Below are 25,476 nucleotides of genomic sequence, written 5' to 3' on the forward strand. Positions count from 1 at the left end.
ATTATTATAAAAGTTAATAAATTTATTATATATATAATAATTTTTTTATTGATTTAATGATGTAAAAACTCTTTCTTAATACATGGTATATTATTTGGGGCATTCTAACCGGTAGTTAAGAGCAACTATTAAGGAACGAATAAGTAAATAAAAATTATTAGAATCACATTAAAAATCATATGAAAAATATACTATTGTATTTTTCAATAAATATTTTTATTCCATAATAATAACTTGGTATCATTTTCCATATTATTTTATCTTTGAGACGCGTTTGTAAATCATGTTGCTAATGTTGATTTTTATTTTATTTTATATTTTTTTTGGAAGAAAGAAATGATGTTGTTAAAATTGATTGGATATAGCCTACATCTGTAAGTAAGTACTATATTTGTCCAGCCATCCATCCATCCGTACAGCTCCGAAAGTCACCGTCTTTCATTCCCAACCCAACCTACCTTTCTTCTCTCTCTCATATCTATAGGCAACCAATTCAATCCCATCTCTCTCTCAAATCACGACGACGACGACGATGTTCGGTGTCCTCCGCTGCAAGGCCGGGCCCCTCCGCCGCCTCCCCTCCCTCTCTGTCCCCCTCCGACGGCGATCGAGCAAGGCAGCGGCGGCGATGGGGGAGGTGGACATGGCGGAGTACGACGTGGCGCTGAAGCACTTCGACGACCTAATTCAGCGTATACTCGTCAAGAAGAACACACCGGACTGGCTCCCCTTCGTCCCGGGGTCCTCCTTCTGGGTCCCACCGCGCCCCTCCCATTCCAACGTCGCCGACCTAGTCCACAAGCTCACCTACGAGGACCACCGCCGCCACCCCCACGATTGCTCCCCCCTCCTCTCCACCCTCCGCGGCTGGCCCTCCGTCAATTTCTTCATCGATGGTAACTAAATCATTTCCCACCTCCCCCTTTTTCCTCAAAATCTCATTTTTCGTACCTTTGTTCAATTGGGTCAATGGATAAACAATCAAAATTGGTGCTTTTTCAGACCCTCTTTTGGATTTGTGTTTCGGGGAAATTTTGGGGGAAAAGAGTAACTAATGGTAACTAACTCATTGCCAGCACCCCTTTTCTCAAAATTTCGTTTTTTCGCCCTTTTGTTCAATTGGATCAATGGATAAATAATCAAAATTGGTGCTTTTTCACACCCTCTTTTGGATTTGTGTTTTGGGGAAATTTAGGGAAAATTGAGGGAAAAGGGACATGGGTGTCGGGTGTGTTTTTTGTTTATTGATTGGGGGTGGGGGTTGTTTCTTCCTGCTCACATTTAGAACCTAGGTTTTAAAAACGGTCCACGGCAGCAACTTCAAATACTGCATTAGCTGCATTTGTGAGCAATTTCTTCATCGATGGTAACTAATTTCCACACCCCCTTTTTCTCAAAATTTCGTTTTTTCGCCCTTTTGTTCAATTGGATCAATGGATAAATAATCAAAATTGGTGCTTTTTCACACCCTCTTTTGGATTTGTGTTTCGGGGAAATTTAGGGAAAATTGAGGGAAAAGGGACATGGGTGTCGGGTGTGTTTTTTGTTTATTGATTGGGGGTGGGGGTTGTTTCTTCCTGCTCACATTTAGAACCAAGGTTTTAAAAACGGTCCACGGCAGCAACTTCAAATACTGCATTAGCTGCATTTGTGAGCAATTTCTTCATCGATGGTAACTAATTTCCACACCCCCTTTTTCTCAAAATTTCATTTTTTGCCCTTTTGTCTAATTTGGTCAATGAATAAATAAACAAAATTGGTGCTTTTTCGCCCTCCCTCTTTTTGGTCTTGCGTTTCGGGGTTTTCTGGGAAATTGAGGAAAAAGGAGATATGGGTGTCGGGGGTGGTGATTGTTTCTTCTGGCTGACATTGAGAACCAATGTTTTAAAAAACTGTCGTTGTCCACAATTTCAACTGCAAAGTCAAGGCTTTTGGGTGTTTGTGACAGCAATTGTAGCTGCATTGGTCGCATTTAGACATGGGTGCCTGTGTGTGTTGGTGTCTGGGTGTGTTTTTTATGGATTGATTTGGGGGTGGTGTTTGTTTTTTCCTTCTCACACTTTGAACCAGGGTTTTAAAAAACAGACCGCAACCGCAAAGTTAAGGTTTTTGGGTGTTTGCGACTACAATTGGTTGCATCAGCTGCATTATGCATTTGTTCGTAATTTTCTGTAATATCAAATTATCAATTAACATTTGGATTGTGATTTAGAACTTTGTTTAGAATCTGTAGTATTATGCCAATGCTGATGATGGATTTATTCTTATTGATTGATTTGGCCATTTGGGTATTCTCTTTATCATATACTAGAGATGAATGTTTCTGCAACGGTTATCTTAACTTTTAGATGTAATTTTTGGTTAAAAAGGTGCAAACTAATGATTCTAATGCTGATTCTGCATTACTATTTTTCAAGCGGCTTAATTTGAGTGCAACTTATTCCAATTGAATTTTTGTATGCCTTTCATCAGATTCTGCTGCATTTTCCTGGTGTGGATGGTTGTGAAAAGTGATATATGTGTTTGTTAATGGAAAATAGTTATAGCTGCTAGTTTAGGTTTTAGTCTTAACGGGCTGGTAGGATGCAGTTTGTCATGTGCGTGTTAAAAATGTGAGACATGAGCAGGAAAAGCTCCAAAGCAATGTGATGGGTGTTATGCATTATTGGCACTATATATGAACAAATTATGTACTTACGAGGAGTGCACTCTAATGGCCCATTGCTAACAGGTTGATGAATACTTGAGCACCAGAGATTCATTTAATTTGCTCTTCATAAGTCTCTTGTGTAAAAAGTTATTGATTTGAATTGAACATTAAGCTCGCTCTATAAGACAATAATTATTCTACATTTGAGACTGCAAATGGAACAATGTAAACATTTTGCACTTTGGGGTGGGTGAAAATATTGTGATTTATGAACTCAAACAATTCTGTGTGCTTGTCTTTTTGACTTTAGAGAATGAATCTACTGATGGTGAGGATACTGATATAGAGATAAATGGCCTAGACGGGACAAATGGGACTGTGAAAGTGAAGGTTCTGACATTTTCAGAAAATGTAGCTCACTCAGAAGATGAGGAAGGATGATCCATAATTTAGCCAAGCCAGTTGCTGCGGTGAGCTTGCTTCTTTAGCTTGGAAGTTTCTTCTGTGCTTGTGCCTATATATGTGGACATTATAATCTGTAGTGCAAATCAACCTTTGGTTTTTTGATGGTAACATAGGAAAGGAGGAGTTTTTAAATTTCTTATAACATGTGCTACTTTACAACCTGCCTATCTAATATCAATGCATGATTTTGAAAGGAAAAAGGAGGAGAGATCGGAGATTTAATTCAAAACATTGAAACTTATGAAGATTATTATTTTAAAATGTTAATAGCTTGTTTCATACACCTTCTATTACTCAGCCTTATGTGCATATCCTTGCAGCAATTATGTGATGTAGGAGGGTAACTAAGAGTATGCCCTTTGGGCAGGGTAGTTGGGTACTTCCCTGACTGATTAACGTAGAGTACTTTGACTTTTTTTTCCTGAAGGAAAGCAAAATATCAATAATACATAAAAGTTTGAAGCATTTAGGGATGGGGTGCTCAACTAACTGATTTGAACTGAACTAAACTGTAATTAAACTGAAATTTAATCATATAAAACTGAAACTGAATTATTTGGTGGGTTCAGTTTTATAAACTGAACTATAAAGAAACAGTTCAGTTCAAAACTGTTTTGAACTTTTGATAATAAAAAACTGGTTTGAGTACTCTAATAATAGTTCAGTTCAATATCAAAAGCTTTCTGTATTATACTAGTCTCGTTCAGTTCCATAAGGAAAGCAAAACTGAGTCAAACATTTGGAGGCCTTCTATATACTAGTCAAAACTGAGTCAACCAACTTCCACACAAGCATAATTCAGTTCAATATCAAAAGCTTTCTATATACTAGTGTGGTTTGATACGTTCAATATCCAAAGCTTTCTCTAGTCTCGTTCAGTTCAAAACTGTCATGTCTGCAGCCATGCTTGTGTGGAATGATTTCTGAAAGCAAAGGGGGTTAATGTGAAAAGAGCTGCAAAGTAACTCAGTCTGATATGTATACTATTACAATGCCATTTCTCACATTCTTCCTCTTCTGCAAAAGCATTGTACATATCAAACAGTTTAGTTCAGTTTTCTAAATTAAAACTGTTATTAATAACTGAACTGAACTGTTTTTATCCAAATAAAAGTTCAGTTCAGTTCAAAATAAAAACTGAATTGAACTGAAACTATGGTCACTCCTACGTTAAGGTATCTAAATGGTAGCCCAAAGATAACAAAAATCCTATTTAGATATATAATCTTAATAAAATACAATTTTCCTTAGAATAGATATTCAATCAAAGATAAAATCTATAAAACTAAGAAAAGATATCAAAATCCTAAATAACATAATTATTGTCAAATCTATAGGTAAAAAGTAAACACAAATTTTTCTAATATATTATGCATCAGTAGGTTGACACTTGTGCCAAGCTACTTCACAATTTAAGTTTTGATGGCATACAATAGGGTGACTATTTTATGAGGAATGTCTTGGAAATATAAGTGAGAGCATAGAAGAAACTGGCGGAAGTATTATAGAAGGAATGCCTATCAGGCTATCACGATGATTCTTACGTTCAATTATGTACATCTTTTGTGCTGATGCTCTCTTTATTTGCCTTGTGTCTGACATTTTGCGGTTGGTGGCTCTATAGCTTATTTCCCATTCTTCCAAATATGTTTCTGTTTGCCCCTCATTGTCCTGCACTGTAAAATGCATTGCCCCCTTCCTTCTTTAGTATCATGTTGTAGGTTCAATCAATAGTGCCAAATCTATTAATTCCTCCAAGGTTTTCAGCGGGTGCAACCTTAATTCCACCCTACTTTCCTCTTTTAACCCATTCATGAAATTTCCCTTAAAGTAATTGGTATTCCCAATCTTGAGAGGGCATGAAATTTCTTCGAACGTATCTCTGTATTCCGACACAGTACCTTCTTGTTTCAAACCCAAAAGCACTTCAAACAGATTCTGTGCTAGAGCAGGTTGAAACCTTCGTGACAAAGCATTCTTGAAATCCCACCAAGATTGATCCTCTGCCCTTGTTTCCCACCATTGAAACCATGTCAACACCTTGCCTTCCAAGGCTACCAATGCGACTTCTACTCCTCCTCCAATACTCCTTTGAGTTGAAAATACCTCTCAATTTTGTCTACCCACCCTGCAACGTCACCTCCATTGAACATCGGCAGTTCAAGATTTCTCCATCTCCACTCCGTTTTCTCTGTTTTGTTACCAGAGAAATGTGAAGCTCCACCTTCTCCCCTTTCCGGAGATCCCATTTGCGGCTCCAAGTTTCCCTTTTGCAGCTCCTTCAATTGCTCCAACACCTCTTGCATCATTATATCCATGCTCTTGCGCCATTCGTCATCTTGCACAGAACGCACTTGTAATTCCTGCTAGCTTCTCTCAACGTTATCCATTAATGAATCCATCTTTGACTTCACAATGAATTTCTTCCTCCTCTGGACGAACCAGCTCTGATACCAGTTGATTCTATCAACTGGTAATTGGGGGAAAAATTAGGGTTTTAGGACAAGATGAACAGAAAGAATGTGAACTTTTATTATGATGAGATTCTCTAGATCAGTATGATCTAAGAGAATGTTACAACTCAGGGCAATTAGAGAGTGCCCAGAACCTCTCCCAATGAAGTCTACAACAACCACTTTCCTCTAACTAAACTCCTATATATTCTACTGACTATAACTGAGTTGGTTATAACAGTTTGGTGAGTTAATTACAACTGGACCCATATCTCTATCTCTATTCTTCTGTATTCGCTCATATACCTTCTTAATGAGAGGTCTGGTATCAATTTGCCTTGTGTCTGACGTTTTGTGGTTGGTGGCGGTATAGCTTATTTCTCATTCTTTAATCCCTAATTTTTGGCTTGGGGAACAGGGGACATCTTGAGATGAAAGAGAGAGAAGTAAAGGTTATGCTGTTTTGGCAATCATATGATTTTGTAGTTCAAAATCTGTGTAATTTATTTTTAAGCATTGTCTTTTGTTGTATTGTTTGCCCGTGTATTAATACCAATCTGAACACTTATTTTGTAGGTTTGTCATGATGCAATGTCAGGTTGTGGAGAAAAGTCCAAAAAAAAAAGGCATGAGAAAAAAACCAATACTGAAAAGGACTGTGTGTGCAAATGGAAATTCCTTCAGATGCACAACTGGTGGTTCTTTTGGGATTAAACCCATCTCACTCTACTTGACTCAACATTGATCTGTTTATTTGCAATGCTAGGTTGAATCCTTGTAGGCTGAATGTGTGTATATATTTATTTATCCAACTAATAAAACACAGACATTGTCCTCTAAACCAGCAGGGACTTACTCAATTTAGTGCACATATTATGTTGATGTGTATATAATTGTAATAGACATTTCTTTGGTGGTACAAAAGTGTAATAGACTTCATGGGGCAACAGTTTAAAAGTTTCATTGAAGTCACACTCTAGCTTGAATTTTAGCATTAAGTTCCATTATCTCTTCTTCTCAAACCCCGACCCCATTATTTTGATTTTGAAGAATAGTTTGCCATTGAAAGGCCGCAAGGCAAGCAAACCACAATGCAACATGTTAAGAATCAAGAATTGTTGATGTGATTATTTGCATACCTTTGAAGAAGAATTGTTGATATTAAATAGGACCATGTTGAGAGAGCTTTTCATATTTTGGTAAAAACAGTGTCTTCCGAATGAGCAAAATATCTTTTAAACTTAGTTATATAATATAATAAATGTCTTTTTAATAAATTGTTTAATATAAAAATATGATTAAGCCTTTTTTTTATAGTTTCAAATACTAAGTGCGGAAGACAGTCATGAAATGAGTTGTCTTATTTCATTTTCATCACAAAATACCAATGGTATTAATTAAGGGATTAAAGGCAGAGTTTTTTTAATTAAAAAATATACTATTAATGTACTCTTACCGTAATTTTTAATGCACAGTATAATTTTTAATATTTATTTATTAATTCTTTAACTAGCCGCTCTTAATTTTATAATATCAGTTGTATTCTTAGTATCAATATATAACTTTTTCTTGAATTAACAATTTATTTTTAAATAAATCCAGTTACCAACTAGCAAAACTTAAGTGCATTACAAATATTTTTTTAATTCAAATATTTTAAGATAGAAATAAGTTTAGAGTATATTAAATATTTTTATTTTTTGATAATAAATATTTATTATATAAAGAAGAGACGAGTTTTTAAAATTGAGAAGAAAATTAGGGAAATAAATTATTAAAATGAAGACACATAATCTTTATTGACATATCGTGTCAAACTTTAAAAACATATTCAAATTATTAAGCTTATAAAAATCTTAAAATTCAGTTTGTCTTAAAAAAAAAAAAACTTTCAAATTGATACGGTGTATCAAGAATTAAAATTTAAATCAAATTAAAATGAAAATTGAGAAATAAAATTTGAAAGTAAAAAATATAAATAAAAATAAATTGAATATTTACCTATATATGTGTAAATATTTTTGTAAAAGATCAAAATATAATTTTTTAATATATGGGTTAAAATATACATGAATGTATAGTATTGGGACAATTTTTTAAGTTATTTGATATGATAAATATATATTTTTTAATTTCTTAAAATCTTGATAATTAAGGTTCATGTTAAGAATACCCATAACCCAAGGAAAATAATATTTTCATCATAATGCAAGCAGCGTCAAATTTATACATATTTCGTAAAAAAAAATGCTCTTTAATATTATTGATGCAATGCAACACTACATCATGATTATATTTGATATATACACTTGGCCATTTTCAAACAGACCTTTACAGAGTACAAATGCCCAGTGTGAAAGTGTATCAATCTATAACCTAATTTATGCATCAGGGATGAAAATCATGCAGTCATCATAAATCTCACTGTTTATAGTGTGATCAAATGAGTGAAGAGGTAAACTTAAGTTATGCTAACCATGTGTGCAATCACATGCATAAAATCTTATCAAAGGTTTGAAATCACTTTGTTTTTTCACAGCTCGTTCTACGACATACTTGTCGAAATCGCAGAATCAGATTTTTCTCAACTCAAATGGACATAAACTACCAAGCTCGCAAACATATACCACATGCCATCACAAAACACTAAAGTACCAACAACTCCTAACAACCAGCAGTTCACAAATGGGAACCAAAAGTAAATCATGCTAACTGTACTGAAAAGCAAAAATTAAAACCAGTATTGAAAACTAAAAGTCATGAAAGCATGGGGATAGACAAAGTATAATCAGCAAAGTGAGGCTCCTTAATCCTCATCACCACCACTCCCACTGGAATTATCCTCATCACTAGACTTCCTCCTCTTCATCACCTTCAGCACCCCCCATAAAAGGAAAACAAAAACAAAAACATTGCCATGTATGTATACACACAATACACACACAATGAATAATCCAAAGGGTTGACGCATCGGTGGTGTGAGACCCCGCTGCATGTGAGAAAACGATTTATTTAGTGGAAAAAATTGTGTTCAATTCTTATATGTGCATAATTTCTGTGGACCAATAACATTCATGTACTGTGAGCAAGATCAGTATCTAACCCAATGGGTTGGAAAAGCTTGTGGTCTAACCCAGGACCAAAAATACACACGATGCATGCAAAGAAGTTAAACACAATCACGAAATTGCATGTATACCGCTTCAAGGGAAATTGGGTGCGCTTAGCTATCAGAACTTTGAAGAAAAAATGCAACTGACACCAACATAGTGTGGCCATACTTACATCATAGAGCTCAAAATACAGCAGTACGTGGAGTAGTATCATAGAAATACATTTATTGCTGGTTTGAATAATATGCAGAATGTGTGTGTATACATGCTATTTATAGAACTTGTTAAACCCCACAATAGGACCCAATGCACCCCAAGCCCAACAAACAAAAGAATAAACAAAAGAACACAACACATGGACCTAACAGTGTGGTTCCAAAACCCCCCAAAAGGAAACATCTCACAAGAATAAACAGAACACCATGAACACCTAGACCTACAGTGGTCAACATTGTCAGAAAACTCACGCACAACGTCAAAATAAGGCAGAAACGTGATACAATTAAAAGGGAACAAAACACAATTTCTTGCCTTTTTGATGATGCATTTCGAAAATAAAACTAGAAGAAGAAAATGAAGATCTTACTTGGTGGACGAAGAAGAGTGGGAGTAGATGTGGAGTATGGGGACACACCAGTGATGGTGTTGCAAGAGTTGAGAGACTAGGAAGATGGTAGTGAAGATTAAAAATGGTAGAGAGAAGTAAATAAAGAAGCATGTTTTTTTTTAATAGCCAAATTCGTTTTGAAGGTGTGATGCGATTATAAATTAATTTCAAAAAAATGAAAAATAAAAATTTAGTTTATGAATGTAAAAAAAGTATAATATATTAATTCTTAAATTTATGAGACTATTTTATTAGTAAGTTGTAATATTTAAAAATCAATTGATGATAAATTATATTTTTTAAAATTAATTTGATATTAAATTATTTAAATGTGTTATACTTTTGATATATTTAGGGATTAAATTTTATTTTTTATTTTTTAGGAGTGAATTTTTTTATGTTTCACATAAATACGAATTTGATTATTTATTGTTTATTTTTTTAGGAAGATGGACAAAAATTGGAAAGTCAAAAAAGTGATTTGGGGAAGTGAGATTTGAAAGTGTCTATCTAATATTAATGCATGATTTTAAAAGGAAAAACATAAGGGAAACAAATTAGAGATGAAATTCAAAACAACGAAGCATATCCTTATATATATATATATATATATATATATATATATATATATATATATATATATATATATATATATATATATATATATATATATATATATATATATATATATATTCTTCTAATACTTAAAATAGATTAGATATGATGATTTAAAAATGTGTAATAGCTTCTTTCATTCATCTTCTGATTCTCAGCTTTATGTGCATATCTATGTGATGTAGGAGGGTAACCAAAATAGTATGCCCCTGACTGAAGGAAAGCAAAATACCAATAATCTATTATGCAAAAGTTTGAATAACTTTCTTTGAGAAGAAAAAGTTTGAATAATTTAAGGTACCTAAATCCTATTTTTAGATATATAGTTTAATCTCGATAAAATTCAATTTTCCTTAGAATAGATATTTATTCAAAGATGAAATCTATAAATCTAAAAAAGAGATATCAAAATCCTAAGTAACATAATTATTGTCAATTCTATAGGTAAAAAGTAACACATATTATCCTTAACTATTATGCATCATTGGGTTGACACTTATGCCAAGCCAAGCTATTGCACAATGATATGATTCTTAAGTTTTGATGGCGTAGGATAGGGTGCCTATTTTATGAGGAATGAATGTCATGCAAATATAAGTGAGCTAAGGCAGCATAGAAGAAACTGGCGTTAGTGTTAACAACTACATCAGTACAAAAAGATGTAGTCCACATATATTATGTTGATGTGTATATAACTGTAATAGACATTTCTTTGGAGTATAAAAGTGTAATAGAATTGAGGCTTAAATATTTTTTTAGTTTTTATAATTTAATATTTTTTATTTTTTATTCTTTTAAAATTATTTTTTTTGTTTTTAATTTTTGTAAATTATATTTGTTTTATTTTTTGTTCTTATAATTCTTTAGATAATATTTTTTTAATGTTTAAAATGTTATCTAAAACACTACAAAAAAACAAAATTAAAAAAACATAATTTACAAATATAAAAAAACCCTGAATTACAAGAATTAAAATATATTTACACCTAAACTTAATGGGGGACACTTTATAAGCATCATTGAAGTTACAGTACTCTTGCTTGAACTTTAGCATTGTTCCATTATCTTTTCTTCTCAACCCCCGTCCCCATTATTTTGTTTTGAATAAATAGTTTCCCATTGAAAGGTTCTAGGGCAAGCAAATTAGCAAATTTCTAAGTAATATGTTAAGAAACAAGAAATGTTGATAGATTATCTATATGCCTCTGAAATTGTTGTCATGAAATTGGACAATGTTGGGAGAGCTTTACATACTTTCTTCATGTTTGATTAAAACAGTGTTTTCAGAATGAGCCAAATATCTTTTAAATTTTAGATATATAATATAATAAATGTCTTTTTATGAATTATATAATTACAGATATAATTATATAATAGTATAATATCTAAAGTTGCACTCGTATTTGTAAAATTTATGAGTAAACTATTTAGATCCGAATTTGGATCCATTTTATTCTAAACCTTTTTTTAAAGTAATTCTTATACATAACTATTTAGTGCATATTTAGACTAATAATTATGAACTTAAGTTTAAGTTTGCAAACTGAACTTGTAAAACTTGAATTTTCACAAAAAATTATAATATTCAAATGTATTTTTGAAAGTAACTTACCATATCACGAAATTGTGTTTATTCTTGACGAGTGTGGCAACCGCCTTTTTAGGGCCCTCTTAAGTTCTTATTTTGTTTAAAAAATAATTTAAATTATTAGATGATAAATTTTATCATAGTATGATGGAGTTGTTTATGATAGTACTAAAGTATGCTGAGTTGTACACTGTCTTTGCTGCGATAGTAAGATGGCATGATATAAAATGAAATGTTAGCAACTCAATCAAACTAATATAACTTGTAAATGGCCCAGACAGACGGATAAATATATATAGCTAAATATTTTTTTTAAGATCAATATATTTTTTTAATATATGGGTTAAAATATATATTAATCTTATGCATTGGGATAAATTTTTTAAGCTATTTGATGTAACAAATATTTTTTAATTGCTTAAAATCTTGATAATTGAGGTTAAAGTTAAGAATACCCGTAAGCTAAGGAAAATGGAATTTTTAACGTAATGCAAACTGCGTCACATTTGTACCCATTTCATAAGAAATGCTCTTTAATATTATTGATTTTTCTAAAAGCGAATTGCTATAAGTGTGAAGAACTCTTGCTCGAATTAAGTAAAAATAAGGATTACACAATATTGGTTAACTATCGAATTAAAGATGTTTTCTCTTGCATAAAAAATGAATAATAATTAAAGAATACAATAAAGTAAGGATTTGATAATTGACAAAAATCATGTCACAATATTGATGCGAATTTTTTGTCAAAATAAAGTTTTGTATTATTATGCTTAACTGGTTAATTAATTTATACGAAAAAATAATGCAAATAAATCGCTTTCTTTTGTTGATGTTATCTTTTATCAGTTAAGCGTGTACACTTGACAATTTTTCAGTGAGCCCACGTACACGGAGATTTTTCCTTCACTATTTATTTCAAAAGGAAAATATCTGAATGCTTAAGCAACAATGAAAGTGTAATCCTAGATCTAGGTGAGAGAACAATTTGTCTAAATAAACCATTGATAAGTACTAATGAAAAAAATATTAAATATGTCATTCACTGGTCAACAATTAATTAAAGAATTTCAATATGATAAAAAAATGTTATACTACTATAACCAACAAGAATACATTCTTTTTGTTGTGGAAAGTGAGAGTGTGAGGAAAAGGGGAAGATATCAAATGACAAAGAAGACAAGATTTACATTAAATTGTAATTTCCCTGTTGGGGCATGGAACTATGATTATAGTTTGGTACCGGTAAAGGATCTCCAAATGGATTATGAGAACTTGAATTATACATCTGTTGAGGGTATTGGTTATATGGTTGTTGCTGGTGGTAAGGGACCATCATCATGTTGTTGTGCTGTTGTTGTGCTTGTTGGTACATCATTTGCTGCTGTTGGAACATCATTTGTTGTTGCTGCTGTTGTTGAGACATTAGTGCCATTTGCACACTAGGGGGAGGTGCTATGTTGTTGGACATTGCAAAGGGATCCTGTTGGTTGTAATGATCAAATGGGTTGTTGTTCTGTATATCCATTGTTCCACTATGTCCATAACCTGCATTTTGGAGTTGGAGTTGTCTCCTGGCATTTTCATCTTCATATAGACTATCCAGTAATAGTTTGTCAAAACCACCAGCCTGACTCAATATTAAAGGACGGAAATAGAATTGTTATATTTTTGCAACATGGGCTAAAAGATTGTAACCTATAACCTCATTGAGCTAAGAATAATGTTTCTCTCATATCTTCATGGACTTTTTGGTTTGTGAAAATGTATCCTATTTTCATATTTTTATTTTCACCTTGTTTCCTGTTTTGTAAAGTTTTTAGAAATTTTTTCTTATACATATTTTTAAAAACAAATAAAATTGAAAACGAAAAATGTTTTCAAATCAAATGATTCCTTTATTTTTTACACTATTCTACACCTTTCCTTTTATGGTAAAAAGGAATGAAGAGAGAATTTGGAAGTAGTGTAAAAAATTTAAAATTATTTTTGTCTAAATATGTAAAAAGCTCAATTCATCATGACGTTGATGCAACACTAAATCATGATTTTATATGATATATAAATTTAGTCATTGTCAAACAAACCTCTACAAAATACAAATTACTAATGTGAGAGTGTATCTATGTATTTATAACCTAATTATGAAGGGATGAAAATCATGCGATCACCATAGATCTCACTAGTTATAGTGTGAGCAAATAAATGAAGATATAAACTCCTTTGATATTAGTATAGTAGAGAAACAAACCAATCTGCGATCTGGGGCTTGACTGGAATGGTTACTTGGTGTTGTAACTAGTGAAAGTTCCCATCCAGTAGTCCCATCAAAGTTACTCAAAGCAAGATTGTTTGGATTATTTCCTACACAAACTTGCAAAATTTAGAATTGAGTTAAGTAAAAAAAAAAGCTAACATAGTTTAATTAATTATGGGCATGATTGACATGTAAAAAGGAAAAAAAATAATTAAAAGTTTCTTAGGTTCAAGTCCTAATTAGTTCATGTAAACAAGGACAGATAAATATATCACAAGCATCCTCATGGATTTTTGATAAAAGCATGTTATGAAATGACAACCGCTAGGGTATTAGTCTTTTTGATCTAGCTATCTAACATCTTCTCTTATGAGCTTCATGTGGCAAAGTTAAAAAAAAAAATAAAACAATTGTCCACATGCTATGTTTACATTTTTGGATTTGCTTATAGGTAGATCAAAATATACATATAAGTTGTCCTTGTTTACAAAAGCTTTTAAATGCTAGTATATACATTAATGAGGCACGTCATAATCTCTTGCAAGACTTGGATTAAAACAATTTATATTTCTCAATCAATTATCAATTACTTTAGGCCTTACCACCAGGTGGTACAATTGCAAGAGCCATGGCATTGCTTTCCTCCAGTTCCATAGCTTTTGGATTTATTTCATTAAGACCCTACAAAGGTGGACAAATGCATATTTTATGAAGCCAACGTCGCAAACATGCATACAAAACATTGTTTATAACCAACACATACCAGCAAATCATTTGTACCATCATCAGTTGATATCAAAGGAGGAGGCTCTACCTCCTCCTCCTTAGGTTGTTCTTCTTCCTCTTCCACTGACTCTTCCTCATTGACTTCTTCAACTTGTTCTTCATTTGCTTGAGGCTCTGCTGATTCATTGGATTCTGATTCTTCTTTAGATGATTCTTCATTTTCCTGATACTCCTGGTGTTGAATAACATTTACTAATGAACCATAAATAATTACATTGCAAACATAGGTTAGAATAATTATAGTTGAAAGCATTAGAGAAAGTTTGTTTATGAACAATTAGCACTTTTGCCCATTACATTGGTTTCTCCACGATGCTAGTTATAGCAAATAATGAAACCTTAACAAGGTAGTGTCATGTGACAAGTGGCAGAACCAGTAGACAATAACATGGATACAAAGTTTGGGTTAGCTATAGTTATAAGAATAAATTGTGAAATGGGTTTTGGAAAATGGTAACAAATGCCTTGGAAGCCAATGAAGAATAAATTAGTAGCTCAATTTTTTTTATTAATAGCTAAGATGTTTTGGAGAGATTTGTCATTCCTTCATGTTATTAAACATAATACATAATACACTAAAAGCCTTTTCAGCTCTTCCTACCAAAGGAAATGGCTTGAGACTCATATGTTATAATGTATATGGTAAGTCCTGTAATTTGTAATATTAGGGAGTTCAGTTTGGATTTGACTCACTCGTCTTATCACTTTATAATGTTAGAAAGAAATGCATATTGGTTCATTAAAGTTCATATACAAACATAAGAGCATGTATAACACTAAACACCACAAGTTTACCCCAAGGAGTTTGTACATCACTTTTTCTTACCACTTTCTTATTAACATAGCCTGTCTGTGGTGCTTCTTTAATGTATTCTTCCATTGTTGCAAGGAAAGAGGGAGGTGGCTGTTCATCAAAGTAAAAAGCTTTGTGAGATTCTTCCAGTCATGATAGCACATGAGGCTTACTCTAACAAACAAAAGGAACCTGTCTCAGTGTTGGAAATTGGAAATTCCTAGTAAGGTCCAAGCCTTTGCAGTATTCATAGAAGTCAGCAAGATTTTCAGCCTGCATAGTATTCATAAGGAAAACCATCAACACCTTATAGATCACAAGACTCAATCCATATTGGTCATCAGCGAGAATGTTTGAAGAAAATCATTGTTATAAACCTGTTGGCCAGCTCTTTTATAAATGTTTAGAGCTTTCACTGCGTCATGTCTTGTCATATCAAAGAACTGTAATTTTCATTAGTTTGTGTAATTTAAAATTTAATGAAGCAATCAAGTAGTAAATTAAATTGAGATAGGCACTACCACGTCCACAAGATTGATGATTCCGTCATTGAGTGTGCAGTATATTTTGAAACTCTCTTTCAAAACCTAAATGGCATTGCCAAAAAGCCAAAATATAGTGACAAACATAGACACAAGTCCATGTAAATAAATGAACTAAAAAATAATCAAAATTCATCTCTTTTCATGGATTTAAATGATGTGTTGACGATGAATTAGACTGCTATAATTATAAATTATAGGAGGTAAAATTCTCTATAGGTAGCAATTCGACCGTGTAATTCACTTAAGTCACTATGATCTTCATTCCGAGTGGAAGCCATTTATTCATTGGCTTCTAACATTATGTAATAGCAAGAATCATACAGATATAATTTGGATCAAATTTAGATGCAATTTCTTAGATGCTTTTAGTGTTATTCTACAATTAAAATTGAAGTTTTGCATTGGTAATTTACGTAATAAAGGTTGATATTAAAGGTCAATACAAGTGAAACTCCAATTCAGACAAAAATATTCAATTCGTTAGGTCTTTTGGTGTTACTCTTCGATTAGAATTGGAGTTTCACTTAAAAGGAAGATATATATATTGACATTTAATGTCAACCTCTACTGGCATATGCCTCTAAGTTTTGTCCATATAATTCTAATTGTTCCTTGTTGACAGATATCAGTTCTTGTGCATATATGATCACTGGAAAAAGTATTCTAATTATCTAGTCATGTTACTGCCCCTAAACACTTTTTGAGTTTATACTCAAAGTGCTATCATGTGGAAAACACAAATTCTAAACACGCATACCAGGGCCAACGCATATTGTACTAGATGATTGCTGTAAGCACATCCTTCAGGCTGCAAGATGTTAACGCAAATTAAATGCAACTTAGAGCAAGAAAATACAGTGATTTAATGGTAAGGGATATGTCATAACAAAATGCAGACATCAAATTTGAAAATTTCTCATTAATTCATTTATACTTGACAACCAATAAGGCGATATAGAAGTTGTTGTAGTGCAGGTAGCTGCTCCAATAGATCATCACTATCCAACGACCGAGTTTTGCTACGTACCTGTCAAAATTGAAAGTTAGTGATATTCTGAACATAGAAATATGATGCTTGAAAAATAAAGTTGAGTGTGAATAAAACAAGGCAAAGTGCACACATTATTAACCACTGGTGATGCTTTTGTTAAACGCTCGGATTCTATGTCATATTTAAGGACTCTAAAGCATTCAAGTCTTTCTTCTAAAAATAGTGCATAAGTTCGCACCCATGCAGAACAATCCCAAGCTGCAAAAAGAAATTCAGTGTCATGGAATTTGGAAAATAATGAATAAGAAAGAAAAGGGTCAAGCTAGATGTTCAAAATAGTTACAACAAATTCATATGCAGAATCAATTAATTTACCTAAAGGGCTTGAATCATCTTTGAAATTGGATATTTGGAGAATATGTCCCCTACGTGAGTAGTTAAGAATCTCTTCTCTAAAGGTAGGATCACCCTCTCTCAAAGTCCTATGAATGACTATCAATGTCTTTATAGCAACCTGACATTTCATTATTCAATGACACACGAATCTTATACAATGATAAAAGTTATTTTTCTCAGTAAAATTGTGTGCAAATCCTCTCTCTATATGTGAGTTGAATCTTAATTTAGCCCCTTGGATGTCCCTTTCTTTTGGGACGCTATGATAATTAATGAACATGTCATATCCCATTATTTTTGCAATAACATTAAAATCATGATTTATTTTATATATAGGTGTGATTGATTACGCATATGATATCATTCAAGTGTTTCTTTTCTTCTTCTATTTCCCCTTTATATTTTTGCTAGTATGTGTACATAAAGAGGAAAGCAAATCTAATAAAACCCTTAATTGAACTGTTCCAACACTTAAAATCTTCTACCATGTCATTAAAAAAAAAGTTCTTAGGATGTTTTCGTTCTTAGTGCTTTCAAAGGACAAGATATCAAACTACTATAAATATCATCAAAAGAATTATACTATCCAACTTCGCGTCTTTGAAAGTCTCTTAGCAAGTTTGTGAATGCAGTATGCCACATCTGCCCGTGGCTGGTGTGCTAATGTTGCACAGAATATTTCTGCAAACCATTCAAGGCAAATTATATTTAGAAAAGAAAAATGCAAGAGAAATTAAAATAAGCTTTGATGGAAAAGCAAATCCGATTCATACCTTAAAAATGGTTATTTTTCTATATATTTAGCGCAATATTAGCAAGGAAAATAAACAAGCATTGATTGATGAACCGAAGCTTTAAAAATGCCAAAGATTTCACAAAACAAGTTTCATGATGACACATGATGTTAGTTAAAAATTAAGAGCATTATTTACATTCAACAAAATTTGAGAATTAGGAATGATTAGTGAGGTATATATATATATATATCGTATGTTAACATACTTCGAACATGACGTTCCTTGGGAGGATATTCCACATGATTGGTAGCTTTTACAATTGCAATATCCAACTCCTTCATAAACAAAATGAAACACAATCAATCTAAATAATAGAGATTCATTTGTATATGCATGCATGTTTACGCATATAACATAATGGAGAAATCAAATCACCTTGTATTCGCTATTGACTTTGGCAAGGCCAACCTTGGTAGAGTCCTTGAGAGCTCCATAGGCTTTTCTAAAGCTCTGAAACGTTCCCATTATTCATTAAAAAAACGGTTTACTTTTATGATATTGATGAAGGAAAGAGAAACAAGAGAAGGGGAAAAGATCCTTGTTTTCTTCTTGATTGTTTTATCTTTGAGAAGGGTATTTTGGTACTTTGAGGATGTGATGATCTTAACTAATTTATGAATCTTGATGGGACAATTGAGTTACATTGGACGAAAGTTTCTGCAGAATCAGTTCGTTGAATTTTCCAAGAATAGAAAAAGTCGGGTTCTGTTTGGTTGAGACTCAAATTACCTAAATGCCCATTGCTAAATGCACTTTGATGGCATGAACATTGATTGGTTTGGTATTTTGAATTTAGAATGACAGTTGCTTGTAATAATAATAGACTGTCATAATGTTGTTTAGTGGCTGGAGAAGAAAAGAAATATGCCTATCATACAAAATAAGTTAATGTTCTTGAATTTTTTTGTATAGGAGGAATACTAGCAACAACGTTGTTTCTAACAAATTTTTTTATTCGGACTCTTTTTATAATTGATTAAAATTTATTAAAAATCATAAAATTTAATAGATTTCACTTTTTATTTAATAATTTTTTCTTTTAATTTAATAATAAAACTCAATAAAATTGATCATTTTTAATAAAATTGAGTCAATCATAGAAATAATGTTAAAAAAGAACATATAAGAGAGTGTCACTCGGTATTTTTGTTTCATATATTGTTTATAATAAAAGAAACTATATATAGGTCAGTTAAATTGTAGAAACTCGCTAAAAGTTAAAGAATGTCTCAAGTTTTAAAGAAAGCTTATAAAAACATTTATAAATTCTTGATTAATAAAGTCCTAACCTCAATTATAAAACTTAAATTGACCTTAGCAATGAAACTCAAGTCAACATCTTCCTAGGATATGATTTGACTAATATTTATTGACTCAATATTCACAAAATAAAATATGTTTTAAAGTATAAATTTTATTTGCAAAAAGTAATATAATTTGAATTTTTAAATTGTTATTTTGCAAAGGTATTATAAAACATGTTGGGAATTAACATATCATTTTTCCTCTTTTGGAAACTTAAAATAAGTATTTAATGAAAGTGAGAGAAAGAACATTACAAATTTAACACGGAAAACTTTTTAATTTGAGTAAAGAAAAAACACAAAATCTAATATAGTAAAAACATTTTTACTATTGAAAGTATGATTACAAAATTTTTTCTTTTAGATATAAAATGTTTTTTCAATCTCTTAGTCTCACCCTAGCAATAATGATTTACAATAATATGTTCCAATTCTCACTAATTGTATGAATGAAATACACCTCACTAATCATATGAAAAATATATATATTTCTATTTCTCTTTCTCATTCCCTCTGAGAGAATAACAATGTATTTCTTTATATAAGATAATCTTTCAGTTTTTGAATCTCACCCAATATTATTAAAGTGCAATTCTTATTATCTGAAGAAGGAGAAGGCTACAAAAGCCTTCACTATGACTCTTGTTTACTCACATTGGTGGGGTAAATCATCATACTAATCAGAAGTCCCCTCATAGTGATGACTAACTTCTCACATCTCATTACATCTTTTTAACTCCTATGTTTATTATGATTACTTGAATGTGACAATGCAATTAATTATGGAGGAATTTTCAGTAGGACTCATTCTTCCAACATAATTAATAGGCGTCTTTACACCAACACCTTGACAACAATTAACCATTTTGGTTAATACTATTAATTTTTATGTTAGACTAATCACTGCTTGGATAAGTTGTATGAATTTTTCCTACTCATGTATGAGTATTAAATCATGATGCTACTTGTATTTATATCCTTCTTAGCTACTATTAATTGATACATAACCTAAGCTTTGTATAGCTAAGACTAATTTTAAGGAACCCCAACATCGATCCATCGTCAACATCATTTAATCAAACTAATTATCATTTGTATAAACTTTTCTAACTTCAATTTCTTCTCATCCAATAAATATTCAATGGTGATACTAATTGTACTTGTATCATCATTACTTAACATCAAGACATGTCACCTAACCTTCACATAGCCAAAAAGACTTTTGACATAAGGATTCCTATATGAATCTACCACCAACTTCTTTATTTTTCATAAATAAGTTTGTTCTCTACTCTTATTATTCTAATAATATCCTCCTCGAGTGAGTCTCTTCCACATGACATGTTCTTCCTTAAGTATAGGTCATTTTTTCTTCATTTGAGGTTTGCTTCATCTTGAACAACATACATCTCTCATTTACACAACTTTCTCTACATGATGTACAAGGAGTCTTCGTGCTTTCCTCATGAGACAATCATGCTTCCTTGTTGAGTTTCCATCTCTTAGCACCAAGTTGGTTTATCATCCCAACTTCATCTAATCTTTTTGCTAAGATAGGATTCTAAGTGCATATCTTATTAAGTCCAAGCTTCTTTTGAGAGAAAGGTTTTAATGATAGTTGTAATATCCTAATTTTTGGGCTTGAGTGTGTGACTAGTGATGTATGTGATAGTGATACATGTAGTAAGTCATGTATTACAATGTATTAGTAAATGAAATATTAGTGACACACTACTACAAAAAGCAGTTTTAACATCGACTTATTAATATCGATTTTGGACAAAACCAATGTTAAGTTAAACGCGGTGACATATTTGTAAATAAAGTATCCTTCTTAACATTGGTTTTCCAAAAAACCGATGTTAATGCATACACGTTAACATCGATATTTGAAAAACCGATGTTAACGTATGATATGTTAACATTGGTTTTCCAAAAAACCAATGTTAATACAAACATGTTAATATCGGTTTTTCAAAAACCGATGTTAACATCGGTTTTTGAAAAACCGATGTTAACATATGATATATTAACATCGGTTTTCCAAAAAAATCGATGTTAATATAATTTTTTTAATTATTTATATATTTTAAAAAAATCATATATTGCATTATTAATTATATTTTAATTAAAAAATATAATAATTAATAAACAATAATAAATTCAAAAGGTAAACATTTAAAAATTAAACTAAATTTTTAAAATAAATTTCGTAATTTTAATTTTATTATTTCATGATTATCATTTAAATATAACACACATTTATATAAATTATTTGATATTAGTTAATTTGAAAATAAAAGAAAAAATTGTTTTTAATAATAAAGTTTAACTTTTATAGAATTTTTATAGAATGTTGGTAAAAATAATTATATCGTAAAAAAATTAAAATTTATTACTAATATATTTTGATTTAATTATTATAAAAATAAAAAATTATTTTTTTTTCTTCATAAAAAGGTAAATGGAGAATATTGTTTGAAAATTCTATGAAATACTACTATATTTATATTATCGTATTATCTTTAAATTAAAAATAAATTAAAATATTTGTATATATTAATTTGATTCATTGAAAATATATGTTACAGTGGTTTAATTTAAATAATTATAATTATCTCATATATTTGTAGGATTTAAAAAAATGATATTTTCATTATTTTTAAACAAATTTTTCAGAACAAAAATAAAAATATTTTCATGAGACACGGAAATTATGTTTTAAGTCTTTAAATTTAGAGTTAATTATAATCCACATGTAATTTATTTTTATTACATTTGTCATTTTTTATTATTTTTAACCTCATTTGTTAATTATGTGAATTTTTTGTTAATAAATTTAATAAAAAAATTATTTAGAAAACAAGAAACAAAGAAAAAGAATTATATTTAAATAGTGATGAATTTTTTTTGTCAAAAGTTATTTGAATACTCAATTAAATATATTTTAATACTCATTTAGGAAAGAAAAAACAAAGAAAAAACATTTCGGATTAATTATTTTCAGTCTATTTTTTTAAAATTCTAATTTTAATATTTGAACAAAATTTTGGCTTGTCAAAGTCTTCAAACTTTTCTTTATCTTTAGATTTTGCCGTCAACTTTATTTATTTGACAAAATGATGTTATGATAAACATTGAGACTATCACATGTTATTTTTAATTATTTATGAGATCTATTTCTCTAATATTTAAAATTATTTTTCAATAAATAATTTCAACTAGACCCATTATTTAAGAAACTCACGATTGTATGTTATTAGAGAACATAATAGTTTGCTTAAAAAAAAGAGAAATAGAAAAAGATTTTAAGTGTAGCGTAATGTGTATGACCCATTAAAAAATTACTTCAACAACTCAATAAGCAAGCAATTCAACACAATAGATGTTCTTAGGTCGTTTTGCATTAGATAAAAAAATATATATTGAATTTTATTATTCACTTGTGTTAAAATTTTGTTTCACTACTGAGTTCATTCATTTTTTTCCCACTTTTCATAATTTCTTGGAGCTAGGATGGATCCGTTGCTTAAAAATAATTATTTAAGTTCCCGAGTTATGGTGAATTGGTGATAACTCAATTTTTTTTTAAAGAGTTGCAAGGGTGAGAAGAAAAAAAAAACAGCAAGAAAGAAAATATAAATAATAATGTATTTTTAAATAATGACAAAATAAAGAAAAAAAGTTAGTAATAATTAATTTTAAAAAAAATTATTTTTAATTCAAACTTTTTATTTAAAAATATTCTTCCGTCTAAAAAACTAGGATGAAGTTGTTAGTTCTTACACAAAAATGCACCGTCAATATTTCCTTTTCTTATTTGTGTTTTAAGTGAAATGTGCGGCAAAACTTAGATCCTCAGTGAATGAATTCAAATAAATTTTGAAAATTAATTTCTGAAATATATTTAATACATACCAAATCTATGTGTTTTTCTAAGATATGTTACTTAAAATAATTTTGGCTAAATATGCATTTATAAAAAAATATAAAAACATGGATGGTCAAAATATTTTATAAATTTATTTATTTATTTATGAATGAGTATTTATATATTCTTTTTTATTTATTTAAAATGAATATTTTTGTATAGATGGTATACTGTTTATTTATACCAAATTATTTTTAAGTATTTGTATTAGGTATACCACTTAAAAAGAATAGAACAATGTTTTTTTTTTATTATAAAGTTTACATAAAAAACTAGTTTTTAATTTTTAAAATAATTTAAAAATTACAAAATATATCCCTATTATTTTTTTTATCTAGCATTTAAATTCATAATACATGGTTTAAAAAAACAATAAATTCAATCGTTTCATTAAATATAATACATGATTGAATTTTTCGTTTCCAAATTTTTAATTGTTTTTATTTCGTCCTTCATATTAATCATGATTGATTTTAAATAAAAAATAAATATGAATTTATTTTGATTAATGATAATTTTAATTTTGTATTGAATTTTATTTAATTATTTTAATGGAAAAAATTAATTATGCATAAACTAAGTGTTTTATATAATAATAATACACAGAGAGAGATATGTTTCGTTCACTACACAGAGAGATATGGAAAAAAATTAATTTGAGGGGTATCCCTTCCATCAAAATTTCTTTCACTACACAGAGAGATTCAGAAAAATTAATTTTGATAATATTGCAATTTACAGCTTGTACGTATAAACATTGCAATTAATTTGAGGGGCATCCCTTCCATCACTTCACTCCACACTCAATTTTTGGCTTCCCGCTTTCTTCTCTCTCTTTACAACAAGGAGGGAGTGTGTGTTTACGCTCAACCCACCCTTTCAAACACAACACCCCTCTGCTTCGCAGTCGCGGTGCAAGTAAGTTCCCTCAACGATTTTTTCGATTTGGCTCTTCCTTAGGGTTTTAGTTGAAACGAAACTCTTTGCTATGCTCATTTTCTCTCTATTTTGATCGCTCTTTTCTAAACTTAGGGTTTAGGTCATGCAAGTAAGTTTCGGTTTTAAAATGTTGAGAGCTTCTTATGTTTTTTTGAACTTTAAATGTTGGGGAGAAGTTTCGTTTATTATGTTATGATTTGTGCTTTGTAATCAATTTTCACGTGTTTCTTCCTTTCAGTGTGCTTAACTCGATTTTGCTTAGCACATAATGTGGGGGTTTTGTGATATTTTTGTCCGTTTCTTTTATTTCCTGATTATTAGGCTTTGTTTGTTTACTGTTTTCAAAAACAATTTTGTGTTTTATAAAATTTGTTTTTGTCTCCTAAGCACATTTGAAAGTTTTTGTCCCTCCTTGAGCACATTTCTGTTTTCTAAACGTTTTCCCCTGAGCATTTGAAGAAAATAGAAGAGGATGAGAAAACAACTTCCAACTGTTTTTGGTTTTTAAAACACTGGTTTTGGAAACAACTTTCGAAACTTATTACATATTGGATGAGAAATAGATTGTTGAGTACTGTGAAATTGTTTTAAAAATCAGTTTTTATAAGAAAAATTGAGAAGAAAATCAAACAGGCCCTTAATATCTATATTCATTTTCAACGGTTGAATGTGACATTCAGCCTTCTGTATTTGTTTATCTTATACAATTTATATGCTAGAAGGTTTTGGAAGCTTTTCCATACTCATGCGCTTTTTGTTCTTGGTAATGCTGTTGCAGATGTTGAAGATTTCTACAACCAATGTGATCCTGGTTAGTTATACTTTCTTTTCATGTAGTCTTTGTGTGCCACAACACTTGTGTTTTTGAATAGCCAATTGGCTTTTAATTTATTGTAAGGATGGATTCAATTGTGGATTCAATTGTGGCTGACTTGGTACCCTTTTAAACCAATTTTTTTTTAATGCAGTTGTGGTGTTTGGGGGAGGGAAGGAATTTAGAGTCTTGGTACCAGCAAATTATATTAGAAATTAGTTAATACAGAGACCAAATCAAACCACGTACTTTACAATTAGACCTTCTGAGCGTCTTCTTTCAACTGTTGAACCATAATTATATCATATGAATGCTTGATATCGATTTTTTCATCTCAATATAATACAGGGGAAAATATCTTCAATACTGTTATATTATAAAGCCGATACTTCTTCTAAATTTACTTGAGATCGATTAACTCTGTCGCGATGA

General features: G+C 30.6%; 2 protein-coding genes across 4 annotated transcripts; one reads left to right on the forward strand and one right to left on the reverse strand.

Annotated features, from left to right (window-relative positions):
* The first annotated feature begins 379 nt into the window (after window positions 1-379).
* LOC100814045 (uncharacterized) lies at window positions 380-6,540 on the forward strand. Of its 3 annotated transcripts, none has more exons than XM_041010147.1 (3): window positions 380-896; window positions 3,012-3,120; window positions 6,145-6,348. In XM_041010147.1, exons 1-2 carry the CDS (start codon window positions 533-535, stop codon window positions 3,089-3,091), a joined length of 444 nt encoding a protein of 147 aa, XP_040866081.1. In that variant the 5' UTR covers window positions 380-532; the 3' UTR covers window positions 3,092-3,120; window positions 6,145-6,348. The 3 variants fall into 3 exon arrangements, with proteins under 3 accessions (XP_040866081.1, XP_014623636.1, XP_003546431.1); XM_003546383.5 differs by having other exon boundaries at window positions 382-896; window positions 2,961-3,120; XM_014768150.3 differs by lacking the exon at window positions 3,012-3,120 and having other exon boundaries at window positions 381-896; window positions 6,145-6,540.
* Window positions 6,541-12,638: 6,098 nt separating this feature from the next.
* Window positions 12,639-18,521, reverse strand: LOC100786060 (putative clathrin assembly protein At5g57200). The gene is made up of 15 exons (XM_041010148.1): window positions 18,432-18,521; window positions 18,262-18,331; window positions 17,843-17,940; window positions 17,239-17,377; window positions 16,994-17,121; window positions 16,807-16,899; window positions 16,630-16,680; window positions 15,849-15,914; window positions 15,705-15,770; window positions 15,520-15,600; window positions 15,346-15,438; window positions 14,512-14,703; window positions 14,351-14,429; window positions 13,743-13,855; window positions 12,639-13,121 (listed from the first exon to the last, which is right to left on the reverse strand). The coding sequence occupies exons 1-15, from the start codon at window positions 18,519-18,521 to the stop codon at window positions 12,678-12,680; spliced, it is 1,803 nt and encodes a 600-aa protein (XP_040866082.1). The 3' UTR covers window positions 12,639-12,677.
* Between the last annotated feature and the right edge of the window lie 6,955 nt (window positions 18,522-25,476).

The sequence above is a fragment of the Glycine max genome, chromosome 15 (genome assembly GCF_000004515.6).
Source record: "Glycine max cultivar Williams 82 chromosome 15, Glycine_max_v4.0, whole genome shotgun sequence".
NCBI lineage: Eukaryota > Viridiplantae > Streptophyta > Magnoliopsida > Fabales > Fabaceae > Glycine > Glycine max.